Raw genomic sequence first — 20,930 nt, 5'->3', positions numbered from 1 at the left:
GCTTCATACTAGGGCTAGCCTGTCTTGTTGTGGGGCTTGGGAAAAACAGGGTGGGAAAACATATCTTCCTACTTTTTCCATTGTCTTTTTGGAAAGAAACAAAGCTGAAACCTCCTCCATATGTCTGGAGACACAGAACATGAAAACAGTGTAAGATAGCCTATGGAGGTGCACAAGGAATTGGTAATCTATAGTTTACTGAAATCACCACAACTGAGTGCTGATATTAATATTAGATAAAAACAAATTTGAAACACTTTTTACTGCAAAATGATGAACGTTGAGGAGACTGAGAGCAGTTCTGTAGTCTAAGGTAAGATCAGGGAACTGTAGAGACCAGACAGAAAAGAGCACTCCAAAGTTACTGAAAAAAACACAGCTTTTACTGTTGCCAAGTTGGGGTCAGGTGTGGAGCACTCAGATTTTGTTTTAAAAAAGAGTAACTAATAAAAAAGTCTTAGCACCCATGGGGGAAGAGTGGATTTACCACCTGGCAAAAGACCAGTGCATTTCTGATTTGGGGAAGTAGGGATGGCATGAGAAAATTTGTACGGGAGGCCACTGGCCCCATCCCAAACTGCTCAGGTGGCATTTTGAAGGGATGTTTCCATGGAGCAATGTCAAAAGGCTGAAATGGAGATCAGGGTCCAAGATGGTGCTTGTGGGAGGCTGACGGCTCTGAGGGAGCACTTCAGCTATGTGCTGCCTTGCGAGACGCAGGATAGCAGGTTTTCCAGGCCGAGTGAGGCCCTAGCACTCACATTCCTCAGGCGGTGGAGAGCTCAGTGCATTTCCTGCTGCAAGCACTGCTGGCATTGACTACAGCTCTGAATGAGAGCTGGGGCATGGTTAATTATTTTGGATTTGTGCTTAAGGAGCAACATGTTACCTGTGGTTTCTGCGTGTTCAGTGAAGTTCATTTTAGCACATCTCAGTGTTTAAGTGGAGTAAAGATCATGGTGTGTTATTAGTTGCTGACACTGCACCACCAAAACACAAAAATGCAGATTTCCTTCATTAGGGGAATATTGTGTAGCTCTAACTTTTTTTCTTCTGCAGCTGCTAGGGATACCTTGGAGAAGTATCTTCTCCAGCTGTAGAAAATACTCAGAAAGTTCCCCTGCCTTCTGCTTGCACAAGTTCTGGGCTGCCTACATCCTCAATCAAAAACATTTCGGCAGGATGTATGCTTAAAATATTTGCTGCTCCACTTATTGTGGAAAATCTTTCTAGTAGTGATGAATTTTATATTAGCAAGGAAGAAGTTTTGCTGGTATGGTTTACACAAGGTTTCCTAAGTAATATACCTAAAAACAATTATTTCCTAGTGTAATTGCATCTGCTTTAGAGTGGTTGCGGGAGTAGTTACATTGAAAGAAATCAATTCCCCGAGTGACATAGTTGTGGCAACAAAAACATAAATGTAAGCCAGGATTTAGCCAATCAGTGCTGTGCTAAAATGTAATAGTAATATCTTCCTCCCAGTGTGGTGGTGAGGCTTAATTAATCATCTTACAAGTAATTAAAGGTTTTTACAAGGTGCACATGAAAAACCCAGGTGGTTATGATAAAAGAACAACACCAAAACCACTTTTATAACATCCTTGCTTTCTAAAAATTTGGTGGTCTGGATCTTCTGTTGGGTTTTACTTTTAAATACCCATTGAGATCACAAAATGGGCTTGCTTCATGATACTGGGTTGTCCCAGTACTGTATTAGGTTTGTTCCCTTCCTTGAGCCACAGCATCTCAGAATGAGCATTGCCAGCTGCCAGTTAAGCTGACTGACAACTGATAAGTAACCTGTATTTTAAATGTTTCTTTTTACAAAGAAAAAAAAAAGCAGCCCTTTGAAAAAAGGAAGGGCCGTGCCTGCTTGCTTTTTTGTATTCTGTAACTAGTCCTGTTAAATTCTGTAGAACTACTTTGTGAAATAAGAAGAGCTCCTCCACATGGGGGCTTAAAATAGTTTAAATTGTGGTAATGCAAGAAAAACCCAGAAAATTCCATGCTAAAGTTAGGCCATAGTGATTGTTTTCTTCTCTACACCCTTTTCCACCTGCAGTTTTTATTTGTGTCAACTTACGGTACAAATTTTCAGGATGTGACAACTGACATACGAGGAAAAACTACCTTAAGGTAGCATAAAACAGATATATCTGTTTGGGGATTTTATTTCCATTGTTTTTAGGACTTAAGATTTTAGGTTTGAATTTTGACTTTATTTTTAATGTAGATGGTGATTCTAATCTTTTTTTATCTCACCAGCAATTAAAACAGCCTGATCCTATCGGTAGGGACAAATGATGCACTGTCAACGTTTTGCTCCCTTCTGATAATGCACATGAAACTGGTTTGCGTGTTTGAAGATTACATTTTACTCTCACATGGTTTTCATTATCTGAGAGCCCCGAGGAGAGGCCTGGACTAAATCAGTGAAGGAATGGAGAAACCACACAATGCAATGAAAATGGTGCTGAGGCATACTTGGGATAGTTGTGGGACAGGGGCTGCTGACGACAGAAGCAGGGCGCTGCCTGAGTGCTAGCAGCAGCAAGAAGTGGAGCATTCTTAAAAGACAAAACAAAATGATGTTGAATTAAAATTGCGGCTTGGGTTTACAACAATTCCCCAATTCTACAAGGATAATTACTGGAAATCTGTGAAGTTTGAAGCAGATGATTCTTGCTCCGTATGCGCTGAGAGGCAGTCCTCTGAAATGAGATCTGATGTGACTAAACCTGTGTAAACTTAATCTGGTTTTATCAAGAAGACATCTAAAAGGTGAGATCTTGGCCTTTATGAAGTTAATAGCAAAGCTCCCGTTGCTTGTGCTGGAATTAGTGTTTCAATAAATATGCAGAATTGTGGTACATGCCACTAAAGGGTTGTCTCTCTGCAGATGTGTGACTAGCGCTTGGTAGTGCTGCATAACAATTTAAGTAACTGAATGATGTGATGTATTCACGTAGAAATATTCCCAATAAAAACAGCTGAATGAATATACATAGACTGGTTTTGCTATTAGACCAGTATATTCAGGATAAGTTCTCCTGCCCCCCTGACTTTTGAAATTTTCTGGACGAACTTGAAATTCCATAGCATTCTTATCAAAATGCTTAAAAGCCATGAAGCATTCCTATTTATACCAGGCTTTTTACGTGTTTATTATTTTCTTTTTTTCCTTTGTAATATAAAACCTAAGTTGTGTTGGTGAAGATTATAGGTACTTCCCTGTGAAGTAATTGATACTTTATAGTGAAGGAGCACTAATTCAAAGGCCAACTAAGGTCTTCTCAGTTTTTTCCTTAGAAATGTTATTTAGAGGAGGTCTTCCTATGTTGATGTCTTGACTTACTTATCTCAAGCCAGACCCATCAACTTGCTGCTTTTTCTTCAGGCCTGCCAGGCTGTCTTGTGCTGTTCTGTGCTGAAATCCCAATACGATTAGCATTTGAGGAGAATGGTTAGTGGTTCTCAGCAAGGCAGTCTAGTTCTAGGAGAAGGTGGACTTGGTTTGGCCTGAACAGTTGTTAGAACTGTGATCAACCTTCGGGTGTTCTGGTGGCCTCTCGCTATAATTTCCTGATGATCTAATATAATGGGTATGCATATTATTTGCACCCCTCCGGGTGACATTGTTCTTGTTTTTAGTCAAAAGAAGGAAGTTTTTCTCGTTTGCCCAGTGACTCTGTCCTTCTGGTATGAAGATGAGTAATGTTGGCACTGCTCCATGCACCTGCTCAGTGCCACCCTCCGAGATCACCTGAGCCACAGTCAGCAGATCTAGGCAAGCAGGGACAGGATGGTTGAATGAAAGCTGGGGAAGTGTTTATGGTTGGAGTCTGAAACCCACTTTTGGTTAGCAGCAGGTGCTAAAATGCTATCACAACTCTGGGATTTGTTGTGCGCTGCCTCGTAGCTTTGGGTGTTGGCGCCAGACGTTGGGAACCTTTATCCTCAAGGACTATCCTATTGCGTATTCTCTCCCTTCCTCCTCCGTGGGTAGGACTGAAATGAAATGAAGAGCATTTAGTGATAACCTGCACTATTCATTAAATAATTTTGGACCTCACCCTTGTGAGTCTGGTACTCATAGCCACTTCAAAGTGAGTGTGTGTGAGGAATAGCCATGTTTCCAGTGGTCTTATAGATTCTCATGTTAAGTGAATTTTGCAGGATCGGGCAGTCAGCCTGCTGGGTTTTGCATAGGCCATGTAGCAAAGGCATATTTCTATTAAACAGTGGGTGACTCAGCATGTGAGCTGGCCTCTGTGGTTGCCCGGGGACTTCACAGCCAGTTCTTTCTATGCTATCTCTGTTTTGTGTTCCCCTCTTCTATTACAGTGTGCAGGAATGCATGTGCACCTAAAAAAACAACCTAAGACTTCATCTAACTGATAGCATCCCATCACCTGTTGCCAACCGGGATAAGCAGTATCACAGGCACATCTTTGAAGAAAAACATAGAATTAGCAAAACTCACTGCTTGAGTTTGAAGTCTGTCACTGGATTGTTTTGTGTATGAGTGACACAAAATTTAGTAGTAAAACTGAAAGCGCTTAACTGTACTCCAGCCCTTTTGGGGTAGTGAACCTGTTCCCATCCCACCTGATGCGTAAGCTAATTAGCTTCTTGGCTAAGCAGTAATTCTGGGCAAGTATGTACAGGCTGTCCTCACAGGGACTCTTGCATTCCTCTTAGTTTCACAAGCTAAAGAAAGATGCTTCTCTTCGCTTGTGAGGTTATTATTGCTCCATGCAGGTTAATTGAGCTATAGCATTATAGCCACTCATCAAACAGTGGTGAGTAGCTCACTTGTCTAAGCTTGTTTATTTTTATAATGCTGAAAAATATTTGCACACTGTACAGAAGTGTGCTGCTTTGGTTCCTTACAGCCTGGCAGTATTATAATTTTAAATTCTTCATTAATCTTTCTTCCTCACAAGGGACTGGCAAGGTTCTTGTGCATAATTACCTGATGTTTAAGACAGAAGCCTCAGCTACTGAGTTTTTACACAATGCCCTGCAAACATGGGTCTTTTCTTCCTTGAAGTGTACCTACACTACCTCCCCTTTTATGCCCATTCTTGATCTCAGCATGGTTATGTGCATTATTTGCAATTCCTGTGGTAGTTTTACCAGTTCTAGACTCTGATATTTCACTCGAGAACATACAAATGTAAAGTTACCATGAATAATTTCAGACGAGAAGTTAGAATAAAGTAGTAAGATGGTAAAGCTGCGATGCTCAGGAGCAAACTGTGAACTTGGTTGAGCCTGGGAAATCTTACCTCACAGTGGTTCCTTGGAACAGAATTGTTCTGAGACTGAGTTTTTCACTTGAAAAGCAAGGTGTTTCTAGCTTTGCGGTTATGAAGAGTACACTATCCAGTCCATAAGCCAGTACAGTTTTGCAGAGTTGTTGGTAGTCTGAATTCAACCATATCCATCATAATAGATTTAGGCTAAACCCCCAAATATGTCTGTTTAAAATGTCTACAGAACCTATTCCGATTTTTTTCCAGCTCTATCACAACAACTTTTCCAGTGCACCTCTCTAATTTTGATCTTTGGCACGCTGAAAACTGAAATTGCTGGAAGAGGCTAACACAAATAGAGTTTGGTGTCCAAATAAATAACACATGGGCTTCAGTACTGATTATACTGTTCATTTTTCTGTTTCATTACATAAAAAAGTTAACTCACTGGTTCTACCATGAGTTTCCAGCTTGCTCAGAAAGCGGATTCCAGGAATGCTGCCACCCAAGTTAGTTGCACAAGATTTTCTTTGTTAATTAAAAATAATGGGATAAAGCTGGAAAAAATAGGCTTAATGCTAACAGTTGGTATTTAAAGAAAGTGGATTTATTGGCCAGAATATCTCAGTCCACCTTTTGTTTTGGATTTCCAGGCTGATTCCTAGTTTACATCCACACTAAAATTAGTAGTATTCAGTTCCAGCAAATACTTTCAGTGTGAACTGTGCCCTCCCTTCATTGGATCCGCAGAATAAGCTTGTATTGCTGTGAAGTGAAACTCTGTGTGTGAAATGGTTGCTTACAGATTTACTTCCTTGAATGTATGAAGGAGTTAAATGTGCACAGATTGAATTTGTCTGTTGAGAAAATCTTTAAGGCAGAGAGGCAGAATCTCAAGCTGGGTTGTATCTTTGTATTAAAAAAATAAACACACCCCCCCCTTAGATTTTTCCAGTTGAGACAAAAGAAATCTTTGGGTGGAAAGGCAGCATCATATTGCATAATAAAAGCCTTTTTATGCTTTAATAAAAAGGGTTGCTTAGGGCAACTTTGTTTAAAAAAAAAAAAAAAAAAGGAGTCAGTGGTGATACTGGTATGAGGGGGACAAGGAATCCTTAACTTCTGTTGTGCAACACTGGGAAAAGAGGCTAGAAATTGCTCTAGTTATCTGCTATCTTAATGCCTGGTTTAAAGGTTCTTTACTGCATATTTGCTGGCAGCTGTTTTCAATATATCCCTCTCGAGCTAAGTCACCAGTTAAGAATTTGACATTAGATGTTTTTTTCAACCACCATCTTGAAGTACCATACCACACAACACAGCGTTGTTCTCTAGTTAGATATTGCTCATGTGCCTTGAAATTGCTGTTGACACCTCAAGCATTTAACTTGCAGATCTGAGATAATTTTTGTTGGGTGTGGATGTGTGCCATAATAAGACAGAGACAGAAGTATCCACGTCTGCATTCCTTCACTACATCTGTTCACTTTATTTTTTGCAACATTCCAGAAAATTAAGTTAAATTATACATCTCAGTGAATATTTTTAATTTCACTAGTTCTGTTTCAGTTGCCTGCCCTTAAAGTATAAGCACATCGAGTGCACAAGTATGTTCCATTTCTTTTGTGTTGTTTGCCTTTTTCTTTAGGACACCTTCAGTAGTAGATTTCACTGCTTCTTGAGTAACACACCTAAATACACATTTTTCTGTGTTCTCCTGATTCTCCTCTCAGTGGTTAAAGTTTCTTTGGTGCTTTATATTCTGAAACAGGAAAGTAACATAATTAAAGAATGTTTTGGGAATTAGAGCTGTGCTCTGCAATATATTTCTGCCATATACTTTGTCAGTGTCCTTTTCTTGCTCTCACTTTCACAGTCTGTAAAATAAAGCTTATAATATCCCTACACTGATTATTCTCAGAGTCATTTCTGAGGCATAATTTGTTGAAGTTTATAAAGCATTTAACTCTATCACCTTTAATCAAAGGATTTCTGCTGATACAGTTTGAAATATACGGCACCACTGGAAAAGGAGCTGTAAGCACAGGGTATCATCATCTGTGCTGCAGCTTTCATTCTTAGCAAAAAATAAAACAATGGAGTTAAAGAATTAGCGGGTTTTAATCACTGTTTCACTTGGAGGCACAGATGGGACAGAGCATTACTTGGCAACATTTAATCTTGGAGCAGAAATTGTCATGATTAAAGCAGCAGCTGGAGTAGATTGCTAGGGATGGGGGGTTCATTCATCCTAAAGGGATCAAAATTGTTGGGCTCTGGGAGAAAACAAGAAGCTACAAAAGAAAAATCTGAAATATGGGCCAGAATTTATTATTTCTAGGGTCTCATCTGCTGATTAAAATGATGTTTTCAATGGTTTCCTCAGAATTATTTTGGAAGCGAGGAGAGTATCAAGTGATCTGGCCTACTGAAGAGGAGACCGAAGCCATCTCTGAGTGGAGATTTTGGACTTGCGGGAGGAAGGCTGTGGGTGTCCCCTCCATGTGGCAGAACTGCTCCTCCTTACCAAGGAAGTCAAAGTGAAGGAAATAGGTATGTGCCACTTCAAATAGGGTTTCAGAAGAATCATGTTCCAGGCCAGTTAACAGGGACTGAATTCCTACTTTGATGAGGCATCCTGGGATGAGGTGGATTTTAATTTTCTCTTCATTAATGCTTGCAGAAGGGTTCTGTCTGCCTGATGCGTCGGGGCCTTGTGTTACATGGTAGACTCCTGTGGTAGGCTGGCCTGAGGGAAGAAGTTGGGTGGTTGTGGAGATGCAGAACAAAGCAGACCATTCAGGTCTCCTGTCTCCTGCAGTCCATCCCTGGTTCTGCCAGGGAGCAAACTGTTGGGAGCAAATTACCTTTTGCTAAGGGACAATGTTATCCAGAAAAAAGGTGTCAAAAAAAGGACTAGAATACCAACATGCAATCTGCTGTCAGGGCAGAGCCACAGCTTAGCCAACAAGTAAAGCATACTCTCTGTTCTAAACTGTTCTAGCTCAAAAGTAGCTCTGCTTCTAATCAAAAGTCTCAAAGGTATCATTAATTTTGAATATTTTAACTCATGCAAGGCCAATGGGCTTGAGTTCCTGTGACAAATTCCTGATTCCACTGGGAGACTGAGTGAAGTGTAATCGGTCACTGACTTAATCTGTACTCAGGATGTACTTGACATTGGCTCTCTGTGTTTCTCTCATTGGTTCACAGTGTTTTCTCCTGCCACTCAGAGGTCTTTTTCTGTTCCTTAGATCAGACAACTCTTTTTCCTCGTCTTGCATTTGCATGCATTCAGCTGACGATATTTAGATGTGTGAGGATTTGGTTGCCTTTGTATAGCAGGAAGTTAGAGAGTCCTCACTTGCACCAGTATGTAGTGTTTTCTGCATCAGGGAGACTAGGTGCTGATCTCACTCTGGGTATTTCATAACTCTAAAAACCTGCTGGCTAATGAGGTATTCATTAATTGCTTTAAATGATCTAAGCTAAGAGATTTCTTTACTTCCTTTGAACCATATACTATGTCAGTGGGCCTCTCTTTTTTTTTTTTTCCCCTTAAAACTAACAAATTGCTGATTTCACCCTTTAATCCTTGTCTGCCTCAGAAGATGGGAAGTGTATTTCACTGTTGGTAGCCCTGCATGTAAAGCAAACAGGTCTTAAGCATTTTTACCATCATTCTGTGAATTATAGGTCGCCTTACTGCCTGAAAGCAGCCTTGCTGTCTGAGGTATTTGGCATGCATCCCTACAGCTTGCAGTCGATTGATATTCCTATAAACTTGCAAGTCACCTTTCATCACCTTTTGAGGCTTTGCCCCCTGGCATGCAAGTCCTTCTTGGGTCAAGGGCCTTAATGACCCCCATTGTTATGGGAACCTTTGGTAATCTAACCTGCTTTTTTCTTTATTTCAAGCCATTGCTCTTAAATGTCTCTTGCTTGATCCACTCAGGCACTAATAACCGTGTCTCCTTTCCTTAGGTCAAGGGCAGCTTTTACATTCCACCCAAAAGGCACCACAGTTTGAGATGAGGAATTCAGAAGAGCAAGCAGCTACGACAGTTTTACAGCGCCTGCTGCAGGAGCAGCTCAGATACGGAAACCCAAATGACAACCGTAACCTTCTTGCCTTACACCAGCAAGCCACAGGAAATGCCCCCCCTTTCAACAGCACTGGGAGTCCAGCATCTCAGAACGAAGGGCTGAGCTCCCAGGACCACCAGCTTGTGACTCATGCTGCCCGTCAGGAGCCCCAGGGCCAGGAGATACAGGTGGACAACAGCATCATGGAGAAACAGCTCTCCCCACGACTTCAGAACAGCGAGGATCTCCCAACCTATGAGGAAGCCAAAGTCCAGTCACAGTATTTCAGGGGCCAGCCGCATGCTAGTGTCGGGGCAGCCTTTTATGTAACAGGGGTCACCAACCAAAAGATGAGGACTGAAGGGCGGCCCACAGTTCAGCGAGTGAGCCCGGGGAAGGTCCACCAGGATGAAGGACTTAAGGACCTCAAGCAAGGGCACGTCCGCTCCTTGAGCGAGAGGCTGATGCAGCTGTCCTTGGCCACCAGCGGTGTCAAGGCCCACGCGCCTGTCACGAGTGCGCCGCTCTCCCCCCTCTCTCCGCTTTCTCCTCAGCAGTCCAGCGACCCTTATAAAAATTCTGGCTCCAATGAGTTCTACAAGAACTCAGTGCAGCCCCCTTCCCAGCCCAACATGAAAGGAATGGAGCAACGAGGTCCTCCTCCAGAATATCCTTACAAAAATGTGTCCACCCCATCTATGAACTGCAAAACTCAGGACTCGGGACATTTCTATAGTGATCATCGCATGAGCCAGCAGGGAAGATCTGATGGGCCTATGATGAGGTATCAACATCCCCCTGAGTATGGGTCAGTCAGGTAAGCAAGATCTTAAAACCAACGCCATGACAGCCACATAAGGAAAGACAGTATAAAACTCAGTCCATTGCCCTCACTCCTGAGACAGGTTTTCTTTCAGCAAAGATCCCATCTTTATTATGTGAGATGACATACTGTGTTTAGCTACAGACTGTGTCTGGAAGGACTGTAACCTGTTTCAGTAGCTTACTTAGAGAGGACCTGACTCTTTTTAAAAAAAAACACAAACGAAAAAAAAAAAACAGAACAAGCCAGCTTGATTTTATGGCATGGGGAAGTTTAATGCTGAGGTTCCAAAGCCTTAGAAAAGGTTTGCTACAAAAGCCAAAGCTATGGTGTGATTCATTGTAGAAACTTGCAGTTACTTATTGCAAGACTTAAGCTGTTCTTTAATTACATCTGCCCGGACAAAAGATATTTTTTTTAGGTTTAAACTGCATCTAAATGCTATGGAGGAAATGAGAAAGTGAATGAAAGCAATAATGGTGCAGGTAACAAAAATCATCTGAGCTTCCTTTAGAGTTTTTCGGATTTTATTTTCAGTGGACCAAAGTGCAGGAGTGGAAAAGGGAGCATGCTTTGTGCCTCATCCCAGACTTGCTTGTTTAGCTTTCGCTAATTTTCCTTGCATCATTTGAAATCTCAGCCTGTTCTGGTTTCCTCTAGATAAGGAGCTAGATTTGGCTTGAGCCAAACACTGATGTCCATGTGGGTGAAGATGAAGTTTTATTCAGGTGGGCTAAAAATATGGCTTTACTTTACCTGTTTCCTTACCATCTCATCTCTGTCCAAGACCATGTGCGATTTGGTATAATGATTTTCGCCTCATTTTGAAGCTAAAGGGGTAACACAAAAGAGCAACAGGAGGGTGTTGCTACATAAGTAAATGGTGAGGTCTCTGTGCATTTGTGTTTGCACATACTGCATTGTGTTTTGAGGGGAACATGAAGAAGAAACCAGTCTGTATTTGGGAACAGAGTCTGAGCTTTGGGGAATTTGAATCTGCTCAGAACCTTCCTAGTCCTATGGGGAGCTATTTTCAGAGTTTGTCCACCATTGTTTGTGATCTGAAATGACTTCAGCAGCATACAAGCCTGATGAAAAGGCCCTTTGATCTGGCTAAATAAATAATAAAGAGGCCAGGAAAAGGGGAAGTAAAGGGTTTAGGGGGGGTAATGATTGTAGAAGCTTGTTGCAAATATTTTTGAAAATTCAAAGGCCTCAAATCTCTGTGCACACAAGAAAGGGAAACAGATCCTTAATGGTTATGCTGCATCAGAAATACTCATAATATTATATATAGTGAATCTGAGATGTAGCCTGCTTGCTGTTTAAGGGAGAGGTATTTGAAAACACGCCAACAGTCAGCTCCTCTAGACAGGGTGATTTTTGTCTGTATTGGATGGATCCTGGCTGCTTTGAAAGAACATGGAGGGGGGGAAGGGGGGGAGGAGAAAGGTTCAGCTGGCAAGGTTTCCAGTAGGGGAAGCAACTGAAATTTGTCTTCAAAGCATTGGGAATCTAATGAGGTTACTTTTTAACCTAAATAGCTGCACAGAGAAGAGGTTTCCTTTGCAGGCAAATGCTGTAGCAGTAGAACAATTGCAAGACTAATCCATAAATTACCAAGCAGCGTAGCAAAGGAAGGGAGCGAGTCCTCTGTTCCCCTCCCTCTCCCACACACTTTAAGAGAAACTGTCATTTAGACAAGCAACCTTCTGTGTTACTAAAGGTGCAGCTGGGTAATGGTGTGAGGATTTTAAAGGCATATAACTTTCGGGAATGCGTTTGCCTCGCACCAGGCAGTGCTAACGAGTGTCTCTGCAGTCTCACTGGAGTGATAAAGTATTTTCAGAGACTCCAGTTTTCCTGTGCTGCAGCTCTGTGTTTATCGGGATTAATTTGGATTGGTAAATGTGTGCATTTTTTGAACTGTGCGTCAAGGAAACAAAGCCCCTTCTTTCTGCTCGTGAAGCCACACCCTTTTCTGCGGGTTTTTCCCCTCATTGTTCGGGGGAATTTGAGGGTGACCTAACGATGCGGTTAAATAAAACTCGTTGAGCAAGATAAACATTGGGGAATTCACAGCATTCTCATGCTTCACCCTCCCAAGTCTGGGAAAGGAATGGGCTGTGTGGTAAGTTTAAACCAGTCTGCAAACAGTTTACCTCACCTGCTCTTGGGCGGTGTAAGTTTGGGAACACGTAGATGTTCGTAATGGTGTTGGTTTAATGTAAATACTAGGCATGCCGGAGGCATCCGTGCAGTTATTTGGAAATTTTAAAGAAAGTTCGGAAGAGGGCTGTCTGTATGTGGAGCTCCAAAATCGTATTCTCTCCCTAATATCTCAGCTGCACTTTAGCATTGGTGATGAAAACAAACCTTCAGGTCTAAGAGGAGAAGATGGGTGCCTTGGGCTCAGTGTCCTGTGGGATTGCAAGGTCTCCTGTGACAGAACAGCGAGAGATGAGGGAGAAGGGGCTCGTGTTGATACAGTTTTGGGCGCAGAGGAAGCTCGCTGTCTCTCCGATTCAAGCGCCATCCTCTGTTCAGAGCCCAAATGACTGAGCTCCTGCTGTGGTGATTAATCCCATTGACTTCACAGAAACTTTTTGAGGAGGAGGTCTGCAGAATTTGTCCCATAATTAGTAAATCATTTCTGTGCACTGCATTCCCTTGAGCAGCATCAAAGTGAGGGATAATCAGGTATGACTAGGAAGCAGGACAAAAATGCATCCGTTTGATTTCAGCTGTCTAATCAAGTGGAGTCTGCTCCCTCCTGCAGTCAGCGTTTCCCGGTTTGTGCAGGAGGGCTGCGGAAGAGAGGGGAACTGTAGCTTCTTGAACATGAAACAGGCAAGAGAAGCTGGGAAGGCAGAAAAAATTTTAACAAGCCAGAGACCTTTCCTGATCTCTGCATTCTTCTGCCCTCCCCACTTTGTTGCTCTACCCGCAGATCTTCTGCGTGACTTGATGTTTGCAATCCTGGCAGCCTCAGGACTCCTGATGGCTAGGTTTGCTTGCAGAGCTGCCCTTACTCTGTGTCTCTGTCTTCATGACTTAAAAGCTAACGTGACCCTTGTAGTTGCAGAACCATAAATCCAGGTTTGTACTTGGCCCACGTGGTGTGTTTCTCCGATACGCGCCAGGGACTGTAAGGGAAGCAGAGATTCTTGTGTGATACAGTCTTCAAAATGAAGTGGCCCTTAAAAGTTATGCTTTCGAACTTAAACACTTGCAGGCATTATTGCTCTGAGTTTTTTCCTGCGTTTGGGGTTTTCAGGTCAATGACACAGAGGCAAATGGAAGGAGGTTGTGTAATTTTGTTTTCCATGTATTTTGAGAGTCTTTCTGCATTTTTGCATGAAGTGGTTAGTTCAAATATAATTTTGATTACTACTGCAGGGTTACCAGAGGACTGATTCTCCCATGGAAGGAAGTCTGCTACCATTCTATATAAGTATTTTATAAGACAAAATTGAAAGTAGTGGGGATGCTAAAAAGTTATTTGGATGTGTATGTAAAAGTTTGCATAAAAGATCTTAAAAGGTCTAGCTGTCACTGTGAGGTTACTGGGATTTTTTTAATTATTTTTTTAAAAGGTAGGATGTATTACCGCAGTTGTGTTACCTTGTTTTGCTGGGAACATAAATGCATTTGTGACATTTTGGAAGCTCTAATGCTGTTGGTAATGCAATAGAACTAGAGGCTCCCAGATCTCATGTTTAAGCTTGAACCCGCAAGATTGGTATAATTTCAAGATTATGAGAGGCTTTGGAAGTGAGTGCCAAGATACTGGAAATCTTGGAAATGTATCTTGTTTAGAAATACTCAGCCATGATTTCCTAGAGTTGTTCTTTACAATAGGTTTTTAAAAAAAAGTCATTACCAGGCATGTCAGTACAAAGACTGTCCCCTTCAGCATTTAGCTGCTGCTGTTGTTTTCCTTTGACCATCTTTATTTCATTAGTGCTCAGGTCCTGTAGAAATGGCAAGGTTCTGCCCATGCGTCTCTGATGGCAGAATAATGAGATGCTTTTAGTCAAATAGCTCAAATTGTTAGCATTGGCATCTAAATAGTCCTCATTAGGCTTATAATATTAACACCCTGACATCAGCAGAATCAGTCTCTCCGAGTAACTTCTTCAGGTTGTTTTCAGACTGGAAGAGAGTATTTTGTAGGTTCAGAATTGGAGAGGTGTTCTTTTGCATCCATGAGGCAAACTGGCAACGTGTCTCTTTTGATCTAACCTCTGTAGGTTATCATAGATTAAATGTCACAGCAAGGTTATTCCCTAATTGATTATAACATCAAAACAGAGGTGTGTGACGTTAGGTAAAGCTCAAGGAGCTCAAGGTAAAAGCTCAAGGAGACCAGTGGTTTCTGAAGAGGCAAAATTTTAACTCTGCGCGTAACTGGGTGAGCTAAGAAAAGAGCTGGAAACCACCTGAGACAAACCAGACGACCTTGAGCATGGCATGTGATGATTTTGCCTCATTCTTCATTAAGAGAACTGGCAAATGAAGGTAATGAAATAAATGCAAGTAGAGCTGACCTCCCAGGAGGGGAAGAACCAAACTGCTGCTACTAATCTGAACATTCCTGAGGAAATTAATTGCACATCTCTCTTCTGCATGACCCCTGAGATCCTCATGCTGCATATGATCATTTCTGGGGAAGCACAGCTCCTGAAATGATGTTGCTGGCAGCGACCACAGTCGCCTGAGCGTGAGAAAGTGAGAAACAGTAACTAGAGCAGTAATTGTTTTTTCCTAAGTGACAAAGGCTAGATTTGTTTCCCCATTAAGGAGTTTGAGCATCAGCTTGGAGGTTTCTGTGCACCTTCTCTGCTGGAAAGCAGGGAAAATGAGACATAAGATGCATGATATTGAAATAACGAACCCTGCGCTGAGCTGAGAATGTACGAACTCCTACATGTGCTGCCAGCCAGATGTGAGTAATGCAGACGTTTCCTCTTTGGACGGGTATGAGGAGTTGATGAGTTCTTTCTGCAGAGAACAGGAAGGATGATGCTGAGTGCTTGCACTTTGGCTAAGAAGCCCGTTGTGTAACCCTTTAGTTCCCAGTTCAGCTTCACACTTGCTGTTGTCACTTGGCATGCTCCTGGTGTGGTAGGAGAGCTGTGCTGCGGGCTCTCTGGTACATCCAGTACCCCTACTGCACTCAGCAGAGCAAGCGCGTAGGGTCCTTCCTGTGAACGCAGACAACCATGGGGGCATTCAGGAGCAGTAATGGCCAGGTGGAACAACAGTATGTGCTTTTCCAGCTGCAGTGTTGAACTGCATCCTAAAGGGTGGGAAATTTTATCAGAAGAACAGGAGTGTTTCAGTACATGTTGGACTGCCAGACTGGGTCTGCACTGGGCTGAGGTCTGTACTTAGGAGTCTGGCTGCAGCGTGGAGAGGGAGTGACTTCAACTGTTAGAATAAAGAAAATCCAGAGAAATTAAAGGTTGAACGCCTTTGGAGGAGGAAGCAAAACCTGCCTCCTGAGGTCATCCAAGCACGATAAATCCACACAATCTTCTAAGAGAGATTTCTTGCTTGGCTAATGCAGCAGAAGTCGAGCTGGGGATCTCCAGCGCCTGGGAAATGTGAGCTGGTGTAGCTTGGAGTTAGTTCTGTGATAAGACTCAGGTATGTTATAGATGGCTAGATCTGTGTTTGATATCCTATAGAGGTTATTGTTAGGAGCAGTAAACATACCTATTGCATAGGATTGAAGGTGGTTCTGAATCAAAAGACTGCTTATGATTCTTGGTTTTCAGATCTTTTAACTGTCTCATTTGACCAGGCTGCAGCTTGTTGGTTGATATTTCAGAAAGCTCCAGTCAGTGGTGCTGGCATACTAGCATAGAGTTTAGCCAGTCCCTTTAACTCCATATCCCGAATTGCAGAAGAAAATTCATTGTTTTCTCCATGAGAGATGTCGCATTTCAGGACAGAACAAAAAAGCCCATTCTCAACAGTCCTCAGTTTAGCCATTTTATCCACAAAGTGTGGAGACCATACTTACCCACAAAGTATGGAAGACCATACAAAGACAGAGGATACCTTCAGCCACAGGTTAAATATTGTAACAACATCCTCTGCTGAATCTGATGCAGTGCTCTAGAATTTGTACTTTAAATTATTTGTTTCTTAAAACATTTGCTTTCCCAATGCAACTCCATTACTGTATAACATGCTAAAGCACCTTATTGGCCTTTCTTTTAAAAGATAAGACAATGAAAAATGGATGCTGCATGGTATGGCTATAGTATATATATAATTGAGACTTTCCTGAGAACATCAGAGTTTCTAGACTCTTACTCTGAAGTTATAAAAACAATTTTGGTCAGTAGTTGTTGATGGAGTTTCTCTTAGTGTTTCTGTGCAAAATAGACTCAAGAGGAAAGACCTTCATGTACTTACACTGTATTTTCTGATAATTATTTGATTTTGAAGCATTTTTTTAAAACAAACTTTAAAAAATGAGGAAAACCCCATGTATGAGTCTTCTGTGGGGGAAGACCTGTGCGTAGGAGCTACACAGGTCATCCCACGCCTTGTCACTGGGCTTGTGCACCGTCTTCTGCATGACTTTGATGGAGCTTCTGCTCTCTGTTTTCCAGGCAGAACCCAGATGTGCAGCTGCAGTTACAACAGAGACCACCTCACCACCACAGCCCAACTTCTTCCTTGACATCCCTGGGATCTTTGACTTTGCTTCAGTCTCCGCCACCATCCAGGCTGTCCCCTTCCCAGCATCAGCAACCTCTGACTCCAAGCCAGGGAGATCCTGGCATTCTGCCACGGACCCAGCAGCCATTCTTGTCAAACCAAGTCCATCAGGGAGATTTGTACCGACTATGCCAGCCCTTCCTAGGCCCACAGCAGCAGCAAGGGGATTCCTATTCAGTAATGTCCCGGGCTCAGCAGATACCTTCCCCGTATCAGCAGATGCAAGTAGATCCTTTTGCCATAGTTTCCAGGGCCCAGCAGATGGTGGAAATCCTGTCAGAAGAGAACCGGTCTCTACGACAGGAGCTGGATGGGTGTTATGAGAAGGTAGCCCGACTGCAGAAGGTGGGTGTTTTTGGATATCAGGCACTCTCCTGTGTCTAATATCATCCATAATTGAATCATCTAACCTGCGACTGTTAGATTCCTTGCTTAAGGGATTGATCATCTACTTTAGAGTCTTTTATATGGAGATTGATTAGTCTGTATCCTGTCTCTTTGGGCAGCAGCTTAACTTCATCAGAAGATAGAATCAAAGCCTTCAGTTTTATTCTAACAGTTTATTGACCATGCTCAAAAGAGCATCCTCATCAGCTGTCTTGAAGAGGCTGACTGCTTGGCTTGCTTGATTAAATTAAAGCTAGTGTTCTTATGTCCAGGATAGCAGCAGGCTTCATTTTCCCATCAGTCTGAAAGACTTTAGAGACTGCAGGAAGGGCCTGTTTGGAACGACATGAGACCATAGTCACTCAAGGAGGTAACAGGGGACATAGCTACAAAACTGGTTGGCAGGACAGTGTGCAAGGCAAGTACTGCTGCTGTGGCTACATTGAAGACATTTGGACTGCAGGACTGAAACTAACACTTGGTTTGTCACTCTCTCAATACCACACAACTTCCATGAAAACTTAATATCTTGTTTGGGATCGAGCTGCTTGCCACCTTTGGCTTTATGAAACAAGTAGACTAAGTGATGCTAAAACGTTTTTTTAAAAAAAAAAACCCAGTGAGACCCATCATTAATGTGCACGTGTAGAAGTATTTTCAATGCAGCCTCATAGTAATGACTTCTTGATGACCAGTGGTTTAAAGCTGTGCAGCCGGTCAGTTTTGCTTTTGCCTTGCAGCTGTGAAAAGGCTGACGCTACTTGCAATTTAGGACTTTGTGGGCCTTGCTGTGCTCTTTGCACTGAGCAGTCTCCAGGGCCGTAAAAATGTGTGGCTGCTTAAAACATTTGAGTTCAGGTGACCAGTGTGGCTTTCACACTCATTATTCCCTGTGTTACCTCTTTCCAGGGACATACGTTCATTTTGCTGTATTGTTTTTGGAAGGTTCCTGGCCAGGAAATGCTTTAGAGAAATGTTTGACAGCTTCCTGATAATGAAAGAAAGATAAAAATGCACTTCCCTCCACTCCCCTGTTGGTCACTTGCTGTAGACAGTGCTGATGGGGTTTGCTATTACGTGGATCCATGCTTCCATAGCAGGGCAAACCAAGGCTATTAAGAAGAGTTAGAAGCAAATCTCCCTCTGCTCTGGGTGATCAGAAAGCTTTACACTGAAGGCTAGAAGGAAGGATAAGACATATTTTACTGCAAATGTTTCCCTCCCTCCATTTAGTAAATTGAATATTTAAAAGCACAACTAAGTTGTAGAAGTGTAAACATAGACCATCCGGAGGTTTTATTATGAATTTTTGGACCATAACAATTACAGATCTGCAGAGTTCACCAGCAATGCAGGATCTGTGGCTAGCATTTTTTTAGCACAGTTTTGTCTGCCTTTCTTGTTTTATTTTACTTACTCAACTTGATATCGCATTAGCTATTTATATAGTTTTTACCCAAACAGTAGTGCCAAACTGCCCCAGTCTTAAAAAAAAAATAAGATTACATTTGCACTCCTTCAATTTGCTATATCTATGCTCTGATCATATTGGGGAAACAGAATTAGAGCCTGGAAGGACAGTCCAGATCTTTGTTTTAGCCATTGATGCTCTATACAGAAGGATCCATCACAAACTTGAGACTTGCCCTTTTACTTAATGTAGGTTTCTTTCAGTAAAGAAAACTTGAGAGAGAGTAATCTCCTTTCTGAGACTGAATGAAAAGAATTGCTGGTGATAAAATGTAAATGCTTGTTTTCACTTCCACTGCAGCTGGAAACAGAAATTCAGCAAGTTTCAGAAGCGTACAAAAACCTGGAGAAATCATCCTCTAAGCGGGATGCCCTGGAAAAGGCCATGAGAAACAAACTGGAAGGAGAAATTCGTAGGCTTCATGATTTCAACAGGGATCTAAGAGGTGAATGAAGTAAAACTTCTGATCTTCAATATTTGGTTTTTTTTATTGTTGTACTTACTTGGCCAGGACAGTGTTTTGCTGCAGAATTCACTGTGTCTGTTGACACAACTAGAATATGACAGGATACTCTGGTATATTCAGTAGTCTGAGATTTTCAGCGCTTGCTGGGACTATGGAAAAGACAGGTTTAGGAGAGTGCTGTAGTCTCTCATTTCCAGTCTGTTTCTCATTGACAAGAAACATGTGATAAGCCAAATACCATAAACCAGATGCAAGCCTGGAATTCTCTCTTGTCTTATATCCTAGACACAATTTGTACAATTTGTTCAGTTTATACAAATGGAAAGACGTTTTGCTGACTGCCTAATCCCACACCAGGCATGTTCACTTTATTTCCTGTCCAGTGACCCTTTTGCACTGACATACAAACTGCAGACTGCCTGTTCTTCCTGAAGGTCTTGTCATTCCTTATCAATGTAGGCATCTGGCTTTTTGGATCTCCCTTCCTTTTCCAAAGTGAGATGTTGTTAGTGTCTGGTTCTTGCTAAGAGGCTGAGGCAGTATGACGCCTGGCAGTGGAGACTGATGTTGAATGGTATTTGACCTTAATATGGGTAAAAGTTTAAGCATTAATTTGAAAGGTGAAAAACATCTGCAGTCTGAGATGTTTAAAGGTGCACAATCAGTCTTTTAAACTGTAAGTTTAATTTTGTTATCAAAGCCTTCTGATTGTCCTACACGTCATCTGCTCTCACTGCCCTAGTTTCTTACTAAGACTATGGTCCCAGAAATTGTTTTGCATCCAAGAAGTAAGGCCATACAGTGCCCAGTGCTATCGAGAAGGACAGTACACAAAGGCCTGCATTAAATAATCTTATTCATAATAAAACACAGCATAAACATTTCTTTCTTATTTTCATAGACTGATTTCTAACAGCCTGCAGCAGCAGAACTGTTAGGCTGTCCTTAGGGTTTTACACTTTTCCCTAAAGTCAGGTAATTGGACAACAGTGATTTAATCTTCTAACTATTAAGATTTAGTGGAGAATTATAAGGGAATCTTTTAATTGCATGGTGAGATTTATTTGGGTGGAAAAAATAAGGTGTGAACATTTGTAAAAATTGAAAAAATAAACTTCTGTGTTACAATTGCTTAAAGTAATTTCTTTAGAACTTTATTTAACCTGTTTTGTCTCATTGAGAATATTTACTCAAGGACATAATTAGAATCATTTCAAAAGCGAGTGCCAGCTTTTGATAGCCTTTTTGATTTTGGCTGTATAGAATTAGGAGATCCTTTCCCCTAGCTTGCATTAGAAATGTCCTGAGCAGATGTGACTTAATGCTTAAAAGTTTTAAATTATTTAATGTTCCTTTCGTTGAAAAATTTTGCAGAACGTATGGAGACAGCCAACAAGCAGCTTGCGGAGAAGGAATTTGAGGGGTCTGAAGACAATCGGAAAACCATCTCTCAACTCTTTGCACAAAGTGAGTTATGCAATCATTATGGGTCAGTAGAAATTCTCCAGTCATCCTGGGAAGGATAACGATGCAGCAGATTAACATAGTTCAGATCGGTCGGTTTTCTACCGGGACAGAAATCAGGGCAGTGACAGTCCAAAACTGGCAGTGGAGAAAGGAGGGCTTCAGGAATTCCTTTTCTGCCAGTATGTAAAGTCCATTTGATGGCATTTATGAGAGATTTTGGAGCAAATGTAG

At 41.8% G+C, this 20,930-nt stretch overlaps 1 protein-coding gene across 2 annotated transcripts in view; it reads left to right on the top strand.

Moving 5' to 3' along the window:
• Positions 1 to 20,930, top strand: part of AMOT (angiomotin) — a 65,260-nt gene that overhangs the window by 18,730 nt on the left and 25,600 nt on the right. For both annotated transcript variants that reach the window (XM_074835335.1, XM_074835334.1), the window contains exons 2-6: positions 7,648 to 7,814; positions 9,246 to 10,164; positions 16,800 to 17,253; positions 19,067 to 19,211; positions 20,607 to 20,699. In XM_074835335.1, the coding sequence (XP_074691436.1) occupies positions 9,293 to 10,164; positions 16,800 to 17,253; positions 19,067 to 19,211; positions 20,607 to 20,699 (1,564 nt within the window). In that variant the 5' untranslated portion in view covers positions 7,648 to 7,814; positions 9,246 to 9,292. The remainder of the gene's footprint in view (positions 1 to 7,647; positions 7,815 to 9,245; positions 10,165 to 16,799; positions 17,254 to 19,066; positions 19,212 to 20,606; positions 20,700 to 20,930) is intronic.

The sequence above is a fragment of the Strix aluco genome, chromosome 10 (assembly GCF_031877795.1).
Source record: "Strix aluco isolate bStrAlu1 chromosome 10, bStrAlu1.hap1, whole genome shotgun sequence".
In the NCBI taxonomy this organism is placed as follows: domain Eukaryota; kingdom Metazoa; phylum Chordata; class Aves; order Strigiformes; family Strigidae; genus Strix; species Strix aluco.
The sequence above is the reverse complement of the archived record's forward strand: the minus strand, read 5'-3'. Positions and strand labels throughout refer to the sequence as shown.